The sequence below is a fragment of the Pongo pygmaeus genome, chromosome 6, assembly GCF_028885625.2.
Source record: "Pongo pygmaeus isolate AG05252 chromosome 6, NHGRI_mPonPyg2-v2.0_pri, whole genome shotgun sequence".
Classification (NCBI taxonomy): domain Eukaryota; kingdom Metazoa; phylum Chordata; class Mammalia; order Primates; family Hominidae; genus Pongo; species Pongo pygmaeus.
The window spans coordinates 54357107-54382578 of record NC_072379.2 but is presented as its reverse complement, the minus strand read 5'-3'; the positions used below and the strand labels follow the sequence as shown (position 1 = coordinate 54382578).

Here is a 25472-nt window from a genome sequence, read left to right as displayed (position 1 = left end):
AGAATGTTAAACCAATCAAAGTTTAAAATTTTGGATCCCTAGACCATGTTTACTCTTTGACTGACATATTCCTATTTCTGACTTTGCAGAGTTCATGAGTCACACTCTCAGGCAGTTTATGATATGCCCGCCTCAAGTACTTGAGCCTCGTTGCCCGAGCCAGAGTTATTTCCCCTTCTAAATGAGGACAAGCATGTCTGTAGCTCCTATACAAATAACAATGCTCCCATAACTGAGGTGACTTCCAGGGTTAGGAGGTAATTGGACCTAGCAAATTCACTTCTGGCTGCACTTAACAGTAATCAATAAATGGGGATCTGCAGCTAGGATACAGTTGTAGGGCTGTTTAGTCAATGACCATTAGCTACTACAGCATTTAGAAGGATGTAATTTAAAAAATGGTCTCTGTTCCAATCCATGTGGGAAAGCATATTTTCACAAGTTTCTTCCCAAAATTGTCCATGTACTTCCTCCAGGCACCACAGAACACCCGGTGTTTAATCCCTGCGCTGTTCTCCAGCTCCATTATTTCATCTCTGTCACAGGCCAGGAAACCTTCATTTTGATGTTACGTGTGCAGGAGACCAAGGCATGGAAATATAATTCCTAATTCTGTAACTTAATTTAAAAATATATACAGTCTCCTTTCCGCTTACTCAAAGATTGAGAGCTCCAAAGATTTCTGCCTGTGGAATAAAACTGAAACTCTTTCTCATGGCAAACAGGGCCCTACATTACATAGTCCGAGGCTTACCTTTGCTTTACCTGGTTCCAAACTTTACCTGCCTCTTGTTCACACACCTCAGTCACAAATCAAACAGTTCCTTCAACATAAGGCATGTGTTCCTCTCTCCTGGCCCTGGTTCAAACTGTTCCTTTTGCTTCCCTTTTATGTCCACCATAATCCAGGGTGAGCTGTTTTATATATATAAAACAGCACTATGAATATAGTGCCATTCAATATATTCATCGATCTCTGTGAGGTCTGGGAGAGAGGGAGAGGGTGGAGGAGGATAAATGGGGCCTGCAGTGGTCTGATTCACCTCATGCAGCTTCAGTCCCCAGCACAGGATGTAATTGTAGAGTATGCACTGAGCACATGAATGGGAAGAGAGCATTTGTTATCAGAAAAATTTTAATAAGAAGGAAACTGCTCCTTTTCCTCTAGCAAGATCAAAAACCCTGCCCTAATGCTGTAAATAGGAACAAATATTTCTACAGAGTAAAACACGGGGTTAAATTATCATAAGGTAATGAATCAATCACACCAATCAAGGGATCTACAGATTTGCATTATTACAGGGCACAGTTTTAAAGGGGTCTGCTTTATTTTTATTTAGGGTACCTTAATTTCACTGCAACAAACAAATGCAGTTAAAGTCATTCATCACGGAAAGTTGTAAGGGGTGACATATGGTGTTTTTGAGATGTTTCCCAGTGTACAGTCCCATATCAGTAGGCCAATCTGTCTCTTTACTTCATCCACCATTAAGACTTAGCCCCAAGCCTGGTACTGGGGAGGAGGAGGCTGTAAGAGAGGAGAAGTAGAAAGGCAGAGATGCAGCTTTTCTGGCAGGGGAGATGACAGGGCGAAGAGAAACCAGAGCAGAAGAGGCAAGGGTGAGACCTGAGTGTCCTCCTCTTCTCTCTCTGGAGGAATATCCGCCCAAAAAACGGAAGCTCTACACCAAAGTGAACTCAGTGGCCAGTAGAGTTAGGTAAAGGGAGGCTAAGTTTTAGCTTTGCCAGGTTGTCTGTAGGCTCTTTGTGGTTTGGACAGGCCCCACAGGCTCCCACAAGCTCCTGAAGCCAAATCTCAGAAGTTACCTGGGATTGTGACTGAGAGTTAGTCCTGGAGGTTGCCATGGGGACAAAGTGGCTACGGGCTAAAGGCTGGACCATCTGATCCTGAACCACATAAAAATCAAAACCAGACCATCCTCAGGGCCTAAAGCACTGCCATAGGAGGAGTGAAAAGGGGCTGGGAGGGAAATAAAGGCAGCAAGGGGAATCAGATCACACCTGCCAGCAGAGCCACACAAACCAGACACCATCTTGGTGAGCTGCAGGGTGCCAGAGGGGACTTCTGAACCAATGAGCATTTTACCGCAAGAAACTAAATCATCAGGAAAAAAAAGTATCATCCAAACGGTAAGTTCATATTTGACTTTAAATGTAGAGTTTCTCCCTAGTTCCCCTTAAAGTGGGGGCTCCAGAGGAAGACTAGTTCAACTAAAAAGGAAATTTTTTCATTTTCTCACACATCTTGGGGTATTGACAAAGTTGCAGCCCTGTTACACGGGTATTTCTCACATTAGGGCTGACAATCTATAAAGTACATTTTCTGAATAGTAACTCTTCATTCCCTACTAATTCACAAGAATAAACTCTCTATCCTCCAATAAGCCAAGTCAAGAAATTTTAGTGAAGAAAGGAATATGGGCCAGGTGTGATGGCTCATGCCTGTGATCCCAGCACTCTGGGAGGTCGAGGTGGGTGGATCACTTGAGGCCAGAAGTTCAAGACCAGCCTGGCCAACATGGTGAAACCCCATCTCTACTAAAAATACAAAAATTAGCTGGGCGTGAGGCTGAGGCACGAGAATCACTTGAACCCAGGAGACAGAGGTTATGGTGAGCTGAGATCACACCACAGCACTCCAGCCTGGGTGACAGAGCAATACTCTGTCAAAAGAAAGAAAGAAAAAAAGAAAAGAAGAGAAAAGAAAGAGAAAGGGAGAAAGGGAGGGAGGGAGGGAGGGAGGGAGGGAGGGAGGGAAGAAGGAATATGACGGGAGAAAGCCCCTGGCTAGCTGACTTCTGCAAACCACTGCCTATATTTTAGGCTTCCAAAGTCTGCAATGCATTTTCAACAGCATTACTCTTGCTGCCCTCTCTCCCAACCAGGAATTTCTCTAATGCCTGAGATGGACTTAATTTATACTTTCAGCTCCTAGAATTACACCACCCTTTTCATAGGAGGTTCGTGAGCTAAACCATAAAAAATGAATTGGGCTGCAAAACCACAACCCATTCATTCAATCAACAAATACACCTGAAGCATCTATGATATACCAGGCAATCCAGGCAGTGGGTCCCTGCCACCCAGAAAAATTTGTATCTAATGCAAAATACGAATAAGAATAATGTGGGATGTGCTACCATGGGCCAGTGGTAGTGTCCAGACAGCACATGGATAGGAGGTTGGGCAGCCCAGTTGTGGAGATATCCGAGAGAGTACAGAGCATCCTTGACCTTGGGCTACACCCGTGATCTCACTGCCAATCTCCTCTACTCTACTGCTCCCACCCTCATAGCTTATTGGTGCTACCTTCACACTTCAAATACTCTATTGAAAATATCTTCCCTATAAGTCTACAGGTTGTGTACAATGAAGTTATTGCTTATGCAATTGAAGACGAGAAGCGCATTCACCTTGCACCCCCATACTGACCCCCAGGGGTACTTTGGTCCAAGCTGATCTCAAATCTTCACACTTCCTTCCTTTATTTAGAGAGAATTTCAGGGATTCCCTGCATATTTTGGGTCTTTATGTGGGCTGGAACAGCAGTTCCTGTTGCTAATTAGGAAACATAGAGAAGTTTATCCACACTTCACACTGGCAGGGTGAGTTAGGTGGAAGCTCCAGAAGGAGTGTCCCGCTCCTCCTCCCAACCCAACAGCACTGAAAGCTTCCTGAGGGTTATTCTAGGATGAATAACTCACACTTTGTAAAATGTGCTGCTAAAATTTATTGTGATTGAGGCATATGCTGAGGGGTTGAGGACACCTCAGATGAGCTACATTCCTGGGGGTGGAAGCCTGGATTTCTCAACGGCCCGAGAAGAATGTGCTCTGGTTGGAAAAAGGATGCATTCTCTAGGGGGAGTCAGCCCTGGAGACAAGCCCACTGGCTAGGAGCCAGGTGTGTCCCTCAGCAGACCTTCTGTATGGAGGTCAACATCTGTGAACCTTTCTTGGACAATGAAAACAATCATATTTTGAGTATAATTACAATTTTCTCCTTCTGTTGTAGTTTCTCTAATCTCAATGCTTCCACAAAATCCCCTGTAAGACAATAAAAGTACAAGATACTAAAGAAAATTGTGACTTGCCCCATGTTCCCTCCCACTAGAGCCCATAGGGAAGATACAGCATCAAATATAAAATTAAATTTAGAGAGACTGGCCCAGAATATCCAGGCCAGTAGCATTAGAGCTATGCTCCCCGCGCCAAGCTAGAAGTGATGCACCAGCAGAGAACCACAGTGTGATGGAAGACTGTGGTCCTCCTAGAAGCAGATGTCAAGACAGGATTAGACATACAAGAAATGCAGTGGAGTAAAATCTGTAAAAACAAATGAGTAAAAAGCTGAGGGAGGCTGAGAAAGCCATCAGACCTGGATGCAGGTCTGAATCCCAGTAAAAGAAAGTTGGGTGGCAGTGTCTGAGACTGTACTGCAGCTCTAAAGAAAGTTCAGCAAGGCCGTTAGTGAGTCTGAACACCAAAGTCACCATCAGAGGAGTTCCAGGTCTCCCAGGAACAGCTGACCTTAGGGTCCCTGCCATGCTCAGTCATTGCCAATGGGTTCCTCTGGGATGCACAGCCTCGGCCATCACAGGGATGAATTCCCCCACACACAAGCTAGGAGGCCATGGGTCAAGTTCACTTTCTGTGATCAGAGATATGAAAGGTATATTCTCACGGCCACCACAGAGATAAGCCCTCCCTTCCCAAACTACCAGTGAGAGGACCAACAAGAATGCAAGAGGAATGATGTCTACCTCATATATACTTGGTCATTTTCTAACACTGGAAGATCTGTCTCTGAAAACTTACAAAGACAGACCTAAATATTGTCTTTATGTGAAGCCAAGGTTGCAATAAAAACTTCTCTAGGCTTTAAAAATTCTCAGAATTCATTCTTTCATTTTTCCCCTTGGCAAATGATTTGGATTTGCAAAGACTAAAGGTGAAAATTAACTCCAGGAAGGCAACACTAAGTCAGGAGAGTAGGTGTCCCCAGAAGTTTCCAATGGGTAAGCAACACTCAGTGATAGAAAAATATGTGTGACCAGACTTCCTATGAGCTAATTGGGAATTTTAACCCATGACTCATCCCAGGGCGGGGCCGAAGCTCCAGGGGACACTACCCCACACCATGCCATATCATCAGCCAGATTGCACATTTCCTGAAAGTAATCAAGTCAGAAACTGACATTTTGGCAGCAGCTCCTAGTGGAAAAATGACTGCCAAAAGCCAAAATGAGGATGAGTTCAACGATTTAATTCTGCATGGAAAACGCAATCCATTAAATGGGATCTGACAAGGCCTTAATCTCATCCGTAGCTGAGGGTGTTGGCTCAATGCAATTCTGCTCTCTGGAACATATTCTTAGTAAGCTATCTATAGAATCTAGAAAGCCTTTGCCAAAGCCCAAATAAGTCCATCCTAAGTGGGAAGAGAAGCTCACCAAACCCCCACTGACTCTGTAGGGAGTAAGCACACGATTCTTCCAAGTGCAAAATTATCAAAACCTGGCAACTCAACCTGTGTTGGGAGTCGCATGATTCAAAGCAAAGTAACTGAGATGGGCAATGCACTGAGTGGCTTCAGAATTTCCACCACTGCCCAAGGAGGTGGGGCCCACAGCCAGCATCACTCACAAAGCATCCATAGGGCTCATATTCCCTGGCTGGGGCCCGTTGCATAACCCAGTCACAAAAGAAAGAGTTGGGGGTGTAGAGGATCAATCTTCTCCCAAACAGGGTTTTAAAAACTGAGTGAGAAAGAATTAGAGGCTGTCACCTTCTTTGGCCCACTTAATCCTAACAGCAGCCCCCAAAGCCCATTATTTTACTGTTTGCATGTGAAAAATGAGGAAAGAGAACAAAAGCATTACTCAAATCATGTAGTTTAAAAGATTGTTTGCAAATTCATACTTGTGGGATTCCAAAGCCCATGTCTCACCACTCTGAAGGTGGTGGTCCTCAGACTATTGCATCAGTTGCAGCTTGTTAGAAATGCAGATTCACAGGCTGCACCCCAGACCTACTGAATCAGGATCTGCATTTAACAGGATTCCCCAAGGAATTCATTTAGACATAAGGTTTGAGAAGCAGTGCCTTCAATGGCTTCTATCCAAAAGGGTAGGTGGATTGAAAACATAAGTCTAGACTAGAAAAAGATTTAGTGCAATAGAATAGGGCCAGTCTTATAGGATATATAAAATGTGTATCAAAATATAACTCAAACTATATATCCAAAGTGCACACTCGAATTAGTATAACCAATCACACCATATCTTTTTTCACCAACAACAAATCCAGAGACATGAAGTCCAAAGTTATGTGGTGCTAGTAGAATACACTGAAGGAGCATGGCTGTAGAGCTAGGTGGACTTGGTTGAAAATCTCCAGCTCTGCCACCTGCTGGGTGACTTTCGGCAAGCTGCTTGATCTCTCTGAGCCTCAGTTTCCTGACCTGTACAACTGGGATAACAATACTCAACTTGCCAGCGTTTTGAGGGGATTAAATGAGTAAATGAATGCACAGTCCTCGGGACATAGCAGATGCTCAATAAATATTGGTTTCTCTTACTTGTGGTACCATCTGAGCCAGGTCCCTCCCACCTCTGGGAATGTGTATACCAGAGGCTGGGGAGAGAAACCTCTCTCAGCAGCCAGCTCTTTCCTGTTCTCTTGGGTCCTCTAGTGGCAGGTATTGAGATTCCTGTCACTAATCAGACTGGATGGACTTGTCTGTCTTCCTTGGCCCCAGGTTCAATTTATTCTCTATTCTCTTTTAAGAAAAGCCTGAGCAGAGCAACAGGTTTAAAGGGATAAAATGTGAGAAATAAGGAAAGAGGCACCCAAGGTGAGTTCCCAGGAGTGTCTATTTCCCAGGCACTGAAGTCTTTTTCTTTATTTATTGTTTCCACTTTCTTCTTTTCAAAAATCTCAGGTTTTGAAAACAGACCTTTCATGCCACAAGTTTAGTGAGCTTTCAGGGCCCACAGTGTCTGCACGTGGAGCCACAAAACCCATGTTTGATCCTATTTAACTTTGTATGTGTAGGCTCAAGGGCATGTAAGGATTCCAGTGAGTGCTGAGCACGAATACAAAATTAATACTTACTGAGCTCATTCTGGGTACTGGACACTGTGCTTGGCTCATTCACATGGGTTATCTCCTTTAAATCCTCTCCAAACCCCAGGAAGGGGGTCTCTTTATCCCCATTTCAAAGATTTTAAAACAGGCCGGAACAGGTGAGTAAGTTTGTTCTCACACTGCTATAAAGAAATACCTGAAACTAGGTAATTTATAAAGGAAAGAGGTTTAATTGACTCACAGTTCCACATGGCTAGGGAGGCCTCAGGAAACTTACAATCACGGCAGAAGGTGAAGAGGAAATAAGGACCTTCTTCACATAACAGCAGGAAAGAGAAGAGTAAGCAGGGGAAATGCCAGAAGCTTATAAAACCATCAGATCTTGTGAGAACTCACTCACTATCACAAGAACAGCATGGGGGAAATGCCCCCATAAGCCAATCACCTCCCATCAGATTCTTTCCTTGACACATGGGATTACAATTCAAGATAAGATTTGAGTGGGGACACAGACCGAAACCATATCAATAGGTAAGTGACCTGCTCAAATTAACATAGCAAAATACTCTCGAGTTCAAAGGGATCCTAAATCTCATTTAGTGCAGTGGTTCTCCAGGTATGATCCTGGACTAGCAGCATCAGTATAACCTGAAGCTTGTTAGAGAACAACATCCTTGGGCCCCACCTAGATCTGGGATGAGCCCAACAATCTGTTTTAACAATCCCCCCAGGTGATTGTGATGCACACTCAAGTTTGAATCATCAGACCACTCTTCAAGTCCAACCTTAGTATGACAGTTAAGAAAACAGAGGTTTTGCCACCAAAAAAAAAAAAAAGACATTATGCGAAGCGGTGGATATGTTATTTAGCTTGATTTAATCATTTTGCAATGTACACATACAACAAAACACCATATTATTTTACATTGTAAATGATATACAAATTTTATTTGTCAATTATGCCTTTATAAAGCTGGGGAGTTGGGTGTGGGGGGAGAAAAAAACAGAGGTTTGAAGAGATGAAGCAATTCGCCGGGGGCAATAGAGTTGGAACTGAAACCCAGTACAGCCACTATCAGAAGTCAAATTTTCGCACCTGGATAGCTTAAAATGTTCCTTTCTTGGAGAGTAAAAACTAAAGCCGTTGGTACAACTGAGCACTAAACTGTGTTGCCTTCCAGCAATATTGGCTGGGATCTGAACCTGGGCAGCCACGAGGAGACCTCAAGCCCTGGAAGCATCCTCCCAAGACTCTGCTAAATTGTCTGCTCCAATACACAGAGTATTTGCCTCATCAGCACTGCCCAGCCAGGAAGAGGATAAGAGGGAAGACTGTCAGGGACCATATCCAGAGTTCAGATGGCGTTTGCACAAACCTCAACTATCGACACACAACCCCTGGGGAAGAAAGGTGGTGCCTTCATTTTCCAAAATCTTTATTTCTAAGTCGGTGTGTCAAATTCTCACTTTCAGCTATACCCTCTGGCATTATTAGTAACTGACATTAATCCAGTGACAATCCAGAGTGTTTGCAGGCCATACTTAGGGATGGCAGCCTGATTGGAAGACAAGGCCCAGGGACATGTCTTGAAGCTGCATTTGAATCACAAGCATGCTTTTTATGTGAGTTTATAGATGATATACTTATTTGGGGTGGGGTGATAAAGTAAGACTTAAAGTCTGCCCAAGCTACTCCTTGCTGCTGCATTGGAGACCAGCAATCTACCAGCAATTTTTTATAGGCTTTCTCTCTCCAAGCCAGTTTCTTTATCTCTAAAATGGACAGAATCCTTGAGTTGTTTGGGTTAAGCCTGGCAAATAAGAACAGCTATTGCTGATGTAACAGGGAGCCTGGTGGAGACTGAAACATAAAAATATTTGAAATTTTTTTGAAAAACACCCATCATTGATAAATTTACAAACACTTCATATGTTTGGAAACAGAAAGTAGAATTTAGCTTTAGAGTAGACTGTCCCTTTGCTCTGAAAAGAACTACTTAAATGAAAATACTAAATGCAAATATTAAACAAGTGCACACATTTTGTCCTGGTAGTAGCTTGTATATATTTGCATCCACCTTGCAGAGAGCTAGAAAAGATTTCCGGGAAAGGTGGAATTAAGTATCTAACCCCTTCCTTTTGAGAATCAACATTATTAGAATATGTCTGAGAAAAATTGTGGTTGTGCTGAGGCCAAGTATCAGGAAAAGACAACAGAAGCCACAGAGAGGAGACATCACAAGGAAGAGGTAATCTAGGTTGGTGACAACAATGCCTAATTTCACTGAGGTCAGAAAGTCCATGCTCAACATGAGACCTCATTTCCCTAGTAAGGGAAAAAAGGCATAGCAGGATAAGCGATGATTCTTGAACCACTGTCAATAAGGCTGGGGGTCCTTGGGAATAGTGAGGGACAAGAACCCCAAGAAAATTACCTCCTGATAATTTGGCACATTGGGTTTATTGACATTGTCATTTGCATCTTGTTTGGTAAGAGCTGATGACCATATTTCATGGCCCTAAACTCCAAATGCCCTCCAAGTATGACCAAGGAAAAAGAGAACGAAGTAATCAAAGCTATCACTAACGCTTATTGTGGTACCATTCAATGGTAATGACCCTACAGAGGAGCTGTAGGGTAACCTTGTTCTGCTCTGATTTATTCATTGATAAATAAACTCTTCCCATACCTGAGTACTTTACTTATAGTAATTTATGCACAACAAATCTCATAGCTGATCATGCCACCACAGTTAAGGACAATTGCAGAAGAAAATATTTACCATTTAGCACTGTCATCAAAATCAACCATCTTCTTTAGAAGAAAGGATAGTTACAGAATAGTACACAGTTGTATTAAGCGTACCAATAAATAAATAAATAAATAAATAAATGCTAATGGATTTCTTGTCTCAATTGCTAAAGGGTTGGCATATACCTGCATGCACCTGCTGTCTTCTTCCTACAGCACCAAGTGTTACAAGGAAACAGAAATAAGTCCTGATATTCAATTTATAACTTAATCTCTTTCAGAAACCAAGACACTGCTACATGTTACAACTAACAGACCAAATGACACTCATGGGCATCAATATTAAAGCTCATGAGCTCTCTATTAAAGAGCACCAGGAGAATGCAAACAAAACGGATGATGGTAATGGAGTTTGGTGAGCAAATAAGATGTTCTTTTCATGAGAGTAACTCTTTGCCTGTTCACTGAAGAAGATGATGACCCTGGTTTGGGGTGGAAGGAGTAGTTATAAGAAACCTTAGGAGAAGGGATTGACTCCATAAGAAATGCTCCAAGGTGAGAACACATAGACAGAGAAAGCAATTCATGGTCCTCTCTTTCACCACAGTCACTTGCTGAGAATTGCAGGTTCATAAGACGAATTCTCTCTAGGTGAGTGGGTTTTATTTTATTCAAAACCTTATGATGCAATAACCAAGCCCTTAGTAGGCATAAAAACAGCATTTGCCTGCAATTCTTGTTTCACCAATGCACTCGTCACACTGTATAAAGAAATCCAAACCCCTATTTATCACTCCTTTCAGAAATCATCTATAATTCAATCAACACTAAGAACCTTCACACAATGAAATGGCTCTCACTGAGCAATTCCGCATATCACCTGGATACAAAAGAGAGTACATTTTTCAAATATATTTCATGGAACTCCAAGAGCTGTCTGAATTGTTTACGGGGAGAGAAAAACGAGGTTTATATGTTCTGCTAACCATGTGGAGAGTATGAAAGTCTATAGTGGAAAGAAAAGTGAAAGAAGTAAAATTGACATAACAGGAAGAAAGGAGGGGCAGAAGGCAATCTGGGAAAATGATTGAGTCTTAATTTCTGATACCAGTAGTACTGTAAATACACTGTTTCAAATGTGAGTCTGAAAGACCCATTTGGGGAAAAAAAATCACCTTTTTTACACCACATTCATACCCAGATTGATTTTTATTTAATACGGGTGAGAAGGTAAGGGATGGAGTTATAATGAAAATGGAGTACAATACCAAAAGAAAATAGGAGACCTTGCAGGAAGATGCAAGGCTAAACGATGAACTAGAACGGAGTAAACAGCCACCTGGGAAACATGAGAAAATTCTCGCTTCATTTCCATCAGCAGCAGCTCTTACATCTTTTACAACTGGAAACCTTCCCCCAGCAAGAGACTCTAAATACACAGGGCTGAATTAATTCCCTACACGTGCTTTTTCTCTATGCCCTTATCTGGATGCGTCATCCTCCTTTGAAGCAAAAGACTCATTAATCCAATTCAAATTGCCAACATCAGTAAATCCTTTGCCTCAGCATTTAAATGCCAATACCAATTAAATACCGACAGCAACTTAACTACTGATAAGATCTTCACTACATTCAGGAAATCCAGCCAGAAGTCCAGCTAGCATTGATTCCAACCCTCCTTCATCAATTCTAATTTACTCAGTGCAAAGAAATAAAGTAATTTGCTGGCCACACTGACTATACATCTTACTGGATTGAAACAACTCCACAAGCAAATAAGAAGGCACACATTGAGTTGCAATCCACCAAACCTGAAGGATGTCTTCACCAAGACTTCTGGGCTATCCAGCTGTGGCAATTCATCAGCTAGGATTTCCTCTGGGGGTCGAGGATCATGGACAATTGTTGGCCGTGGCTTCTCCTTGACATTCCCTGTGAGCCCGTCGATGAGGGAGTTCCACAGACAGTTCTGTGACTTAGACCCTGAGGCATGGGGAAAAGAGAGATGCAGGTGAATCATCCACCAGTTGACTCCATGTCCTGCCTTCCCCAACTCAGGATCTTCCAAAGCAGAGCAGGGAAATTTATATATTTCTCACCGTCTCCGCCAACATTAGAGAGTTGTAACCAGGAATTTTTACATTTATATGCAGAAAATAGGCTACCACTCTGAGTATTTTGACACAAAGCTAAGTTGTTGGATACATCTTGTCTCATTGCAGTAGTGATCAGCCCAAACTCCTGACAGAGCCACAGATATCTATTTAGATGTTTAGTCAGCAGTTGGAAATATATAAAGCACTACCATTTTAGGGAACTGTGAGGTGTTCAAACACAAGTCTCCCCTATAAACTCAGCTTGCTGAAGCCCAAGACTCCATACTATGGAGACACCCACCCCAAAGAGGGTACCACCTTTAAGAACTCGAACTCACCATCAACAGGTTGATTCTTCTACAATATCAAGACCCAGGAAAATTACATGTAGTTTATGCATGTAAAACTTCAAACATGTGAGATAAATGTTAAAGGTGGGCATCAAGTAGAAGTGGTGTCTACAAAAGGAGAGCCTGATCTACCAGGTGATCAAGATCAAACTCAACAGTGAGAAGTTGTGCTGATAGTGTGTGCCCTTGATATGATGTCATGAAAATGTCACTTTTTCATGTGTATTTCAAACGTGTGTATTAGGCATGTTTCTAGCTTCCATAAACTTCATGCTGTAACATCTGCCCTACATGCATGTGCCCAACATAGCTAGTTCTGGACAACCCAATAGTATGCCTGAGTCACCTGACCTTGGCCTCCTGCCTCCCTTGTCGCCCCACTCTCCCCCAACCCCCAACTCCTCAGGGGAAGTCCTCCTTCCAGGGGTATGCTTTTAAAACACAAATCAGCCAATCCAGAGTCCACACCCCAACTACCTCCCTTACAGGACTTTCTCACCCCTGGCCACTGTCCACTGGACCTAATCACCCCAGGGCCTGGTACCAGGCAACGAGGTATTAGGCAGCCCCTAGGCTCCAGCCCCCTGAAGTCATTCAAACTAGCCAGTCCCAACCCTGCTTACCCTGCCTTGCCTGTTCCTTCTTGCAGAAACCACAACAAAGATTCCTGCCCACAATGTCCCACCCCACTTCTGACTGACACCAGTGCTTCCCCAGATGGCTCCGTAACATGACATGGAAGCCCTCTCCTGGGAACTGTGGGTAACAAATTCTTTTTACAATGGCATTTGTCTCCTTATCTGTTGACCTTACCATACCTAAACAGTAATAAAACTTTTTAAATAATCAGTCTAAAACACCCAGTCTAGCCATGGAGAAAACGTTAGATAAACCACTTGAAGAACCTGTGACAGAACACCTGACCAGTGCTCTTCAAAACAGTCAAAGGTACCAAATACTGCTGAGCCTCCATATCCATGGGTTCCATGGATTCAAACAACTAAAGAAGGAAAATATTCAGAAAAAAAAAAATCTGTAGTGAACATGCACAGACTTTTTTTGTCATTATTCCCTAAATAATACAATAACTATTTACTTAATATTATTACTTATTATTATTAAAATTAAATTATTAAAATTAATATTTTAATAATTTTTTATTATTTTAACAAAATTAAATTATTAAAATTGTTATTGAAATTATTATTTTACTTAATATTATTATTATATTATTCCCTAAACAATACAATAACTATTTACTTAACATTTACATTGTATTAGGTATTACAAGTTACCTAGAAGTGATTTAAAGTATATGGGAGGATGTGCATAAATTATATGACAATACTACATCATTTTATATCAGGCACTTGAACCTCTGTGCATTTTGTTACCTGAGGTAACCAATCCCCTTGGAAATAGAGGGTCTAGCGTATAAGGAAAGTCTGAAAAACTATCACAGCCAAGAGGAGCCTAAAGACATGATGACTAAATGTAATGTGGCATCCTAGATGGGATCGTGGAACAGAAAAAGGACATTCAATTAAAAACTAAAGAAATCTGAATACTGTGTGGAGGTTAGCTGCTCAGAATGTACAGATATTTGTTCATTAACTGTTACAAATGTACCATGCTAATGTAAGAGGTTAATAATACAGGAAACTGGGTGTAGGCTGTATGAGATCTCTATATTATCTTTGCAATTTTTCTGTAAATCTAAAACTGTTCTAAAATAAAAATCATAAAAATAAAAGTAAATAAACATCATAAATAAATCATGTATAATTAATTAAATAACTATTATTTTAAAAGTCTATGAGCAAAAAATTTTTTAAGTAGAGCCTGAAGACATTACCATTACCATTAACCAATTGCCATTGGCTTGTGCTGGTTATGTCTACCCAGATAAAAGAAAAATTTTGTCTTTGCACAAAGACACTGTCAGGTTGAGTGAACAGGCAACCTATAGAATGGGAGAACATTTTTGCAATCTACTCATCTGACAAAGGTCTAATATCCAGAATTTACAAGGAACTTAAACAAATTTACAAGAAAAAAACAAACAACCCCATCAAAAAATGGGCAAAGGATATGAACAGACACTTCTCCAAAGAAGACATTTACATGGCCACCAAACATATTGAATAAAAGCTCTACACCACTGATCATTAGAGAAATGCAAATCAAAACCACAATGAGATACCATCTCATGCCTGTCAGAATGGCAATTATTAAAAAGTCAAGAAGCAGTCAGGCACAGTGGCTCATGCCTGTAATCCCACCACCTTGGGAGGCCAAGGCAGGTGGATCACCTGAGGTCAGGAGTTCAGGACCAGCCTGACCAACATGGAGAAACCCCATCGCTACTAAAAATACAAAATTAGCCAGGCATGGTGGTGCATGGCTGTAATCCCAGCTACTTGGGAGTCTGAGCCAGGAGAATCGCTTGAACCCAGGATGCAGAGGTTGCAGTGAGCCGAGATGGTGCCATTGCACTCCAGCCTGGGCAACAAGAGCAAAACTCCATCTTTAAAAAAAAAAAAAAAGTCAAGAAGAAATAGATTCTGGCGAGGCTGTGGAGAAATAGGAACACTTTTACACTGTTGGTTGGAGTGTAAATTAGTTCAACCATTGTGAAAGACAGTGCGGCAATTCCTTAAGGATCTACAAACAGAAATATACCATTTGACCCAGCAATCCCATTACTGGGTATATACCCAAAGGAATATAAATCACTTTACTATATAGACACATGCACACATATGTTTATTGCAGCACTATTTACAACAGCAAAGACATGGAGCCAACCCAAATGCCCATCAATGATAGACTGGATAAAGAAAAATGTAGCATATATACACCATGGAATACTATGCAGCCGCAAAAATGAGAATGAGATCATATCCTTTGCAGGGACATGGGTGGAGCTGGAAGCTATCATTCTCAGCAAACTAACACAGGAACAGAAAACCAAACACTGCATCTTCTCATTCATGAGTGGGAGTTGAACAGTGAGAACACATGGACATAGGGAGGAGAACAACACACACCAGAGCCTGTTGAGGGGTGGGGTTTAGGGGAGGGAACTTAGAGGATGGGTCAATAGGTGCAGCAAACCACCATGGCACACGTATACCTATGTAACAAACCTGCGCATTCTGTAAATGTATAGCAGAACTTAAAGTAAAATAAAAATAGAATAAAGTAACAATAAATAAAAATTAAAAATTAAAAAAAAACACTGTCAGATCACTAAGCCATGCACCACAGAGCTGTGCCTATGCAAAATACTGCATTTTTCTAATTCACACAAAGGCTCCTTATGGGGCATAAGGGATGGGCATGAAGGAGTGAGAAGCAGTGCTAGCTAACACACACCATGTACATGGGATAGGCAGATAGAGAATGGATTTGTGTGCACATGAGAATTCCTCCCTGAGACCTTGGCCAGCCACCTGCAGCCCACCACAGAAGAAATCACCCTGGCTTGTTGTGCCAGAAGGACAGCTCTGCCAGGAAGATTGAAAGAACCTCACACACAAGAGGGAGTGCCTCACATGGATTCCTGAGCCTACAAGCAAGGACACCCATGGGTCAGCAAACAGCTCTTTCAATGCCCATGCCATAACTGACCTCCGTTGGGGTGTCCATCCAAACTGCTTGTGTCTATCAAGAGAAAATTAAAGTACATCAGTGGAAGGAAACAGATTGATCAAACCCCTGAAACACAAGACAGCTCTTTTTGTTTTTTAAAGGCCCTACACATATATCTTAATAAGATCTGGTCCTATTAATGAAGTCTGGTTCTGCATTAATGAAGATCAGTTCTATGTTAATGAAGGTCTGGTTCTGGGAAGAAGAACAAGAACAACAGCCTGTTTTCTTAAACCTGATATAAATGAAGGCCTTACAAAAAAGTTCCTGCACATCCCGCTTTATTCCTTCATTTTTTTCATTCAGTAAACACATATTGAATTCCCTCAATGTGCCAGGTTTCATTCTTGGCCCTAGAAATGGAAAGATGAATGAGACTGGTTCCCAAGGGAACCCACAAGCAATCACAATAAACTGGCAATGCACCATAACTGAGGGGCAAACAGAGGGCTATGGGACCCAAAGGAGAGCTCACCCACTCTGCCTCAGGGCCCTGGGGAAAACCACACAGAGAACATGACATCGGATATGGTCTAAAGCATGAGACACTTTTCAGCCGGTGGAAAAGAGGGGAAAACAATCAGTGCAGACAGCATACACAAAGGCTCAGAGGCGTAACAAAGCAGCTCCTGAGGCTGGGACGAAGCCACAGGGGCAGTGTCCAGAGATCAGGTCAGAGGCTGGTTGGGCCATTTGCAAAGTGCCTTGAATAAAATGCTACTCATTTAAGAATTTATCCTCCAAGCAATCAAAAGAAATAAAAAGAAAAGAAAGATTTTTGAGCAAGGTTGTGGTGACACAGCTGTACCTGTATTTCAGAAAGGAGACTAGTGTGCTGTGGAGCAGTGACTTATGAGGAATGGCAGGCCCATAGGAAGAGCTCCTGAATCCATAGGGTGCCATGCATTTAACTGTGGGTGAAATTACGTCTTACCCATAAATATGTAACTAATATTTAAATATATATAGATGTGATTAATAAAACTACAAATTCATCTAAAACTATTAATGAATTCATAAGAGTTTTTTCACCGTTTTCTCAGTCAATGAATCAGAAGGATCATAACACCCAAGCCACCTCTACATTAAGGGCTCCCAAATGAAAATGTGATACCTCCAAAGTACCAGCCCCCACAAAGACACACATTGATGAGTTTAAAAGAAGACTGTGGTTGAAGAGATGACTAGGATTCACTCAACACTCACTCTCAACTCCCCTCTCACTTGCCTTCGTCTTCTAAAAAGGCTAGAAAACAATATATAGGGGTACATAGGAGATATCATAGGTTCACAGTTCCAGACCACTGCAGTAAAGCAAATATCACAATATAATGAGTCACACACATTTTTTTGGTTTCCCCAATGCATATAAAAATTATGTTTACACTGTAGTCTATTAAGTGTGCAATAGCATTTTGTCTAAAAACACAATATACATATCTTAACTCTAAAATGCTTTATTGGGCTGAAATAAAAAATGCCAACAATCATCTGAGCCTTCAAGGAGATATAATCTTTTTGCTGGTGGAGAATCTTGCCTCAGCATTGATGGCTGCTGACTGATCAGGGTGGTGTTGCTAAAGGTTGGGGTAGCTGTGACAGTTTCTTAAAATAAAACTCTACCATCCCTGCACTCAAGTAGCTTTGAAGAGGCAGAAAAACACAAGGCAGCTGCTAATTGATTTAGACTAGAGCCAGTCTTTGGAAAACTGAATTCGTTTTCCCTAGCCCTCTCCTTAATCCCCTCCATAAACAATTTTCCAATCCATCAAAGTGTTTGAAATTGACCAAAAACTTTCATGAGTGTCCTATCTATCTCACCCATTTGAATTGTCTTCACTTTTCACTATCTTGGAACTACTTTACAATACTGTAAATTGGAGAAAACTAATAGCAACACAAATGAATCTTGTCCAGAGAAATGTAAATTGTGTCCCATGGAATGCAATTAATTATGGCCCTGTAGATATTGATGAGTCTTGCCAGTTTCACATTCATTAAGTAAATTTCAGCATACCTGATGGATTTACGTATTTTTCTGCTCTTTGGATTTTCTTCCAAACTAGTTGTAACATCTTACTGGTTTATTCATCAATGTGTTGAATAAGATCTTTGACACATGTTCACTTTGTACTTGTGTGAATTTTCAAAAAATTATCCTTTAACAGTACCAAAGTCCTCATGCTGCTCCTCTTTGAGAAGTCTCTTGTAGTTAGCCTAACTACATCTGAATTAACTATAGTACATTTATGTAATGGATTGCTATGACGCTGACTAATATCCCAAAGCAAAAGATCTCTATAAGCTGATAAGGAGTGATTTCCAAGATCCATTATAAGTGAAAAAAAAAGCATGAGTCTATTTATATTATGCTCCCTCTTGAATAAGAAACAAGGGAAAATATATTTGTTTATTTTTGCAAAAGACAAAGAAAACAGGACCAGAAACAATGAAAATTACCCACAAAGGATGAGTCAGGAATAAGTAAGACAGATTGGAGATGAAAGACTTCACATTTGTATATAGTTTTTACTTTTGAATAATGTAAATGTTTTAATATTCAAATATCTAGTTAACAAAAAAATTTAAAAATCCTAAAATTGAATAGAAACAGAAACGAACCTAACTGTATGTGATATTAGTAACATAATTATAATGGAAAATAATAATTAATTTAAATATTTTATGAATACAGTACCCCTACTGTATATCATTAGAGAGACCAATTCTAAATATGCATACACACGTACTCACACACACACAGCAGAGAAATCTTGAACCTCCCTGAGTAGGTTTGCTGTTGTTGGTAATCATAAAGGAGCAGTTCTAAACTATATCATATATACTGTAGGACAGAGCAAATAAGCAGCCATAATGAGGGTGTTAGGAACCACAGCTCTTATTCCAGGAGACAGAAAATACAAACAGACAATAGAAGAAGGTAAAGAAGCCTGTTGTGTTAGATTTGAACTAGAACTATCAGTGTGAACTCATGATTACATATTCAGCAGGCTCTGAAGAGATGTTTGCTGAATGAACTCATAAATGATAGACTATTTTTCAAAAAGTAAAAAAACTTGAAGGCAAAAGGTGAGTAATAATAATATTAACAATTTTAAGTAAAAAACGTGTCACAGGAAACACTCTAAGAAAGACGAACAAAGAACACTGCCATGTGCAGAGAAAAAAGGCCTTGCTCAGCCCATGCTGAACTGCATCCAACATAAGGTCTTGACCAAGTTTCTTTTTGGAAAGTAGATTCTGAGACAAGGGCTTGTGGCAAGTTTTTTCTTTTGGAAGTGATTCCAGGAGGCAGGAGAGGAGAACAGGGAGCGTAAATTAGGGAGTAACAAGGGAAAACCAAGACACAGGTGCAATGTCAAGTCGTCATCCCATGGGTGTATTCACCATGTTTCTAGCATCCGTAAACTTGACGCTGTAACATCTGCCCTATGTGCATATGCCAGACATGCCTGGTTCCAGACAACCCAATAATAATATGTGTGAGTCACCTTGCCCCTGCACCTCCTCATGCAGTAGTCCTCTTCCCAGGGGTGTGCCTTTCAAATACAAACCAACCGACCCAGAGTCTGCACCCCCAACCACCGCCCTTATAGAGCTTTTGTGTTCCTGGCCACTATCCATCTGCCTTAATTACCCCAAGACCACTGACATTATCCAACCAGCCAATCCTAAATCAGCTTACCCTGCCTCACTCACTGCTCCCTGAACCACATTGAGGCTCTTGCCCACAGCAGCCTGATCCCCCTCTGCCCAGTGACCAGCCCCAGTGCTTCCCTGTATGGCCCCCATGGTATGATGTGCCCCTTCTCTTGGAATCTGTGAGTGTAACACTATCTTTTCAATGTCAGTCACCTCCTGATCTGTTGGCCTTACTGTACTTAATAATAAACCCTATCAAGACAGGGTACCTGGGGCTGGGTTCTATGGGGATCACAGAGAAGGTGGGGAGCATGCTCAGAATTATCCCCCTGAGGAATTGAAGAGGGAGCATTTATCTGCAGGCTCTCATCCCCCATGGTCAAAGGTAACTCCACAGGGAATTAATTTTCTAGCCCTTTGGGGTCTACCCACACATAAGTATGGGGCAATTCCCACATAATCTGGGTGGAAATTAAGAGAAATTAAGCTGGAGCTTAAAAATAGGACCAAGAGGAGGTGAAGCCAGGCCAAAGAGGTGCCCAGGATACAGGGTATCCACACAGCTTTTCTGTGCTAGAAAATACAGCCAGAATCTAATCTGCTACTCGTTCCTGCCTTAGAAGGATCACCATGGGCCTCTGCCATGGCTCACCTCAACTCAATCTAGTGAGTCTTTTGGAGTAAGTACTCTCCTCTGTGAACTCTGAGAGAGTGGAAAAGAACCCTTCCTCTGACTCTTCACAAACGTGGGCAGAAGACTCTTCAGGGGCACTGGAAAGGTCTGCTCTGACAAAATGAAAAATAAAAATTCCCCTGCTCTGATTTATTTTAAGCTGATGTTGAAAGCATGAAATGTTTCTGACTAAATAGAGCCAAAAATACACAAACAGATAGAGTCACACAGGTCTTTCTCAAGAATATCAAAAACCCCATGAGGGAAATCTTAGGTAAACTAAGCCTTCAGGGCACCAAAAATAATGCAGCTCAGGTGCAAGAGGTGAGCATCTCCCTTCAACCCACTCCATCTCATCAGCTTCTCCTTACTCCCCTCCCCAACCTTCTCTTTCCTCTCTTCTTTGACTTGTTCCTGACTCTCATTCAATGCCTATTACATTCTCCTTTCCTCTTACCTCCCCTCTGTCCCTGCCATAAATCCTCTCCCTTCTCTTCACAAAGACAACTTTTCATGGACCCATAAACCCTCTAGACTGGTTATAAATCCTCCAGACTGGCAGCATCTGTACCACTGAGCTCATCAAGAGAGCAGGGGCTCAGATTCAGATGTAGCAAACATTTGTTCAGTACTTGCTGTGTGCTGGGCTTCACCTGTGTTCGCCTACTGAATCATCAGCCCTTCAAAGTAAGTATTATGGAAACTATTGAACCCTGGGACACTAAGTCTCCAAGAAATCAAATAACCTAGATTACAGAGTTAGAAAACAGATTACTTTGACCCAAAATTCTCATTCTCCTAATCCAAGGCTCTGTGTGATACATCACACTGTGTTTATGACTTTATTACAGAGCAAATAAACAGACGCTTAGTGTAGATCACGCAGAACATCCTGCATTTCTGAATAGGAAACAGACAATTTTTTACATACGAAACAGGATTTGCCTTTTTTTTTTCTTTTTTTTTTTTTGGATTCTCACTCTGTCACCCAGGCTGGAGTGCAGTGGCATGATCTCAGCTCACTGCAACCTCCGCCTCCCAGGTCCTCAGCCTCCTGAGCAGCTGAGACTACAGACGTCCGCCACCATGCCCAGCTAATTTTTGTATTTTTAGTAGAGACGGCATTTCCCCATGTTGGCCAGGCTGGTCTCAAACTCCTGACCTCGTGATCCGCCTGCCTCGGCCTCCCAAAGTGCTAGGACTACAGGCCTGACTTACTGTCTTGCATGCGGCAGTTTGCAGCTTCCTTTAACAAAGGAAGTTCGGGGTGCAGGGGAGGATAAATAATGCCAGGTGAATTTAATGGGCTGAGAAAAGACAAGAAAGCAAGAAAATGAGATAAGAAGAATCTAAATCAGAAATAACTACAGATTGATTTTGTGGTGTGCCTAAGAGTGGCAGCTTGATAAACTGCTAGTAAGAGGAGCCCAAGGTGATGTGGTAATCCCATTTAAATCTGACAAGTGACTTATCAACTCAGTTCTGTATAAGAATACTCAAAGATTATGCTGCCAGAAAGCTGAAAATTTAGAGTCCTGAGAAGCACAGGGAAAGAAAGAGACTTAATTCTCTGTAAAGTGAAGGAAAAACATTACTGAAAACCTTCAATGGTTCTCAAAATATCTGTGACATAGGTTTGTAGTCTTCCTCTCCTTTTGAGAAATAAAACCCCTAAAATTCTCAGTGGGTAGGAAATTTGGGGCTGGGATACATAGGAATCAGGAATGAATGGAGTAAAGCCCAGATGAAGAAGTTTATGCTCACTAAAACAAAACAATAATGATGGTACAAAAAATAAAGTACCAATAATGTTTTGAATATCTTAAATCAGTCACCTAGATACTGTTTTGTTATTTTCAATATAGTAGTTATTGGTTTTAGGAACTTTTCAGGAATTCTGTCTCCTGCAATTGCAAAAAGATTTGAGAATTTAACTCCTTATCATACACATCAGGGGTGGGGAAAAGGACACCCCCATCAAAATATAAGAATCAAATTTGATCTGTGATGATACATTCTAAATTCCCAAAGACATTAGGGTTTATTTCTGAGTTATCTTGTTAGATTAACCTGTTTTACTAAATCCCCAGTATAACAGGATTAAGAGGTGTGGCCTTTGGGAGGTGATTGGGTCATGAGGGATTCATGGAAGGAGTCTGGTTCCCTTTTGTCCCTTCCATCATGTGAGGACACAGCGCTCCTCCCCTCAGAGGACACAGCAACAAGGCACCATCTTGGAAGCAGAAATCAGGCCCTCAACAGACACTGAATCTGCCAGCCCCTTGATCTTGGATATGCATTCTCCAGAACTGTGAGAAATAAATTTCTGTTTTTTATAAATTACCCAGTCTCAGGTATTTTATTATAGCAACACAAATGGCATAAGACACTTGGCAGATATAAGTGCAGAATTTTCCAAAAACATATACCTCTGGCATTTGTGTTTAAGTTAAATGCTATGTGGAATTGTAATATAACTGGCTCTCTGGAGTCATAAAAGTCACACACACTTGCTGCTTTCTGAAAGTTACATTGGAGAGAGGATTTAGAAATTATGAAGAATGGACTGTGTCCCATCTTTTTTATCTGCAAGACACAAAGCGTAGGAAAATAATTCAACAGACTCAGAAAACAATAGCCAGAAGTAATGAGGAGAAACCCCTAAAATTGTCACAGAAACTTTAAGGATTGAAACTGGATGTGAAAAGAAGATTTGAAACAATCTTATATAGATCTTAAAGGGAAAGTCTACATGATATCAGGATCACATATAAAAAACTTATATGCACCCAATATAGGAGACAACCAGATTCATAAAGCAAGTCCTTTAAGACCTACAAAGAGACTTAGACTCCCACACAATAATAATGGGAGACTTTAACACCCTACTGTCAACATTAGACAGATCAACGAGACAGAAAGTTACCAAGGATATTCAGGAACTGAACTCATCTCTGCACCAAGTGGACCTAATAGACATCTACAGAACTCTCCACCCCAAATCAATAGAATACACATTCTTCTCAGCACCACACCACACCTATTCCAAAATTGACCACACAGTTGGAAGTAAAGCACTCCTCAGCAAATGTTAAAGAACAGAAATTATAACAAACTGTCTCTCAGACCACAGTGCAATCAAACTAGAACTCAGGATTAAGAAACTCACTCAAAACTGCTCACCTACATGGAAACTGAACAACCTGCTCCTGAATGACTACTGGGTACATAACAAAATGAAGGCAGAAATAAAGATGTTCTTTGAAACCAACGAGAACAAAGACACAACATACCAGAATCTCTGGGACACATTCAAAGCAGCGCGTAGAGTGAAATTTATAGCACTAAATGCCCACAAGAGAATGCAGGAAAGATCTAAAATTGACACCCTAACATCACAATTAAAAGAACTAGAGAAGCAAGAGCAAACACATTCAAAAGCTAGCAGAAGGCAAGAAATAACTAAAATCAGAGCAGAACTGAAGGAAATAGAGACACAAAAAACTCTTCAAAAAAATCAATCAATCCAGGAGCTGGTTTTTTGAAAAGATCAACAAAATTGATAGACCGCTAGCAAGACTAATAAAGAAGAAAAGAGAGAAAAATCAAATAGACGCAATAAAAAATGATAAAGGGGATATCACCACCGATCCCACAGAAATACAAACTACCATCAGAGAATACTACAAACACCTCTACGCAAATAAACTAGAAAATCTAGAAGAAATGGATAAATTCCTCGACACATACACCCTCCCAAGACTAAACCTGGAAGAAGTTGAATCTCTGAATAGACCAATAACAGGATCTGAAATTGTGGCAATAATTAATAGCTTACCAACCAAAAAAAGTACAGGACCAGATGGATTCACAGCTGAATTCTACCAGAGGTACAAGGAGGAGCTGGTACCATTCCTTCTGAAACTATTCCATTCAATAGAAAAAGAGGAATCCTCCCTAACTTATTTTATGAGGCCAGCATTATCCTGATAGCAAAGCCTGGCAGAGACACAACAAACAAAGAGAATTTTAGACCAATATGCCTGATGAACATCGATGCAAAAATCCTCAGTAAAATACTGGCAAACCGAATCCAGCAGCACATCAAACAGCTTATCCACCATGATCAAGTGGGCTTCATCCCTGGGATGCAAGGCCGGTTCAACATACGCAAATAAATAAACGTAATCCAGCACATAAACAGAAGCAACAATAAAACAGAGATATAGATCAATGGAACAGAACAGAGCCCTCAGAAATAATACCGCATATCTACAACTATCTGATCTTTGACAAACCTGAGAAAAACAAGCAATGGGGAAAGGATTCCCTATTTAATAAATGGTGCTGGGAAAACGGGCTAGCCATATGTAGAAAGTTGAAACTGGATCCCTTCCTTACACCTTATACAAAAATTAATTCAAGATGAATTAAAGACTTAAATGTTAGACCTAAAACCATAAAAACCCTAGAAGAAAACCTAGGCAATACCATTCAGGACATAGGCATGGGCAAGGACTTCATGTCTAAAACACCAAAAGCAATGGCAACAAAAGCCAAAATTGACAAACAGAATCTAATTAAACTAAAGAGCTTCTGCACAGCAAAAGAAACTACCATCAGAGTGAACAGGCAACTTACAGAATGGGAGAAAATTTTTGCAATCTACTCATCTGACAAAGGACTAATATCCAGAATCTACAATGAACTCAAACAAATTTACAAGAAAAAAACAACCCCATCAAAAAGTGGGTGAAGGATATGAACAGACACTTCTCAAAAGAAGACATTTATGCAGCCAGTAGACACATGAAAAAATGCTCATCATCACTGGCCATCAGAGAAATGCAAATCAAAACCACAATGAGACACCATCTCACACCAGTTAGAATGGTGATCATTAAAGTCAATAAACAACAGGTGCTGGAGAGGATGTGGAGAAATGGGAACACTTTTACACTGTTGGTGAGACTGTAAACTAGTTCAACCATTGTGGAAGTCAGTGTGGAGTTTCCTCAGGGATCTACAACTAGAAATACCATTTGACCCAGCCATCCCATTACTGGGTGTATACCCAAAGGATTATAAAACATGCTGCTATAAAGACACATGCACACATGTTTATTGCAGCACTATTCACAATAGCAAAGACTTGGAACCAACCCAAATGTCCAA

At 41.0% G+C, this 25472-nt stretch overlaps 1 protein-coding gene across 12 annotated transcripts in view; it reads right to left on the bottom strand.

Moving 5' to 3' along the window:
- PDE1C (phosphodiesterase 1C) overlaps positions 1–25472 on the bottom strand; it is a 573061-nt gene that overhangs the window by 423599 nt on the left and 123990 nt on the right. For all 12 annotated transcript variants that reach the window (XM_054494175.2, XM_054494171.2, XM_054494172.1 and 9 more), the window contains one exon: positions 11673–11844. In XM_054494175.2, the coding sequence (XP_054350150.1) occupies positions 11673–11844 (172 nt within the window). The remainder of the gene's footprint in view (positions 1–11672; positions 11845–25472) is intronic.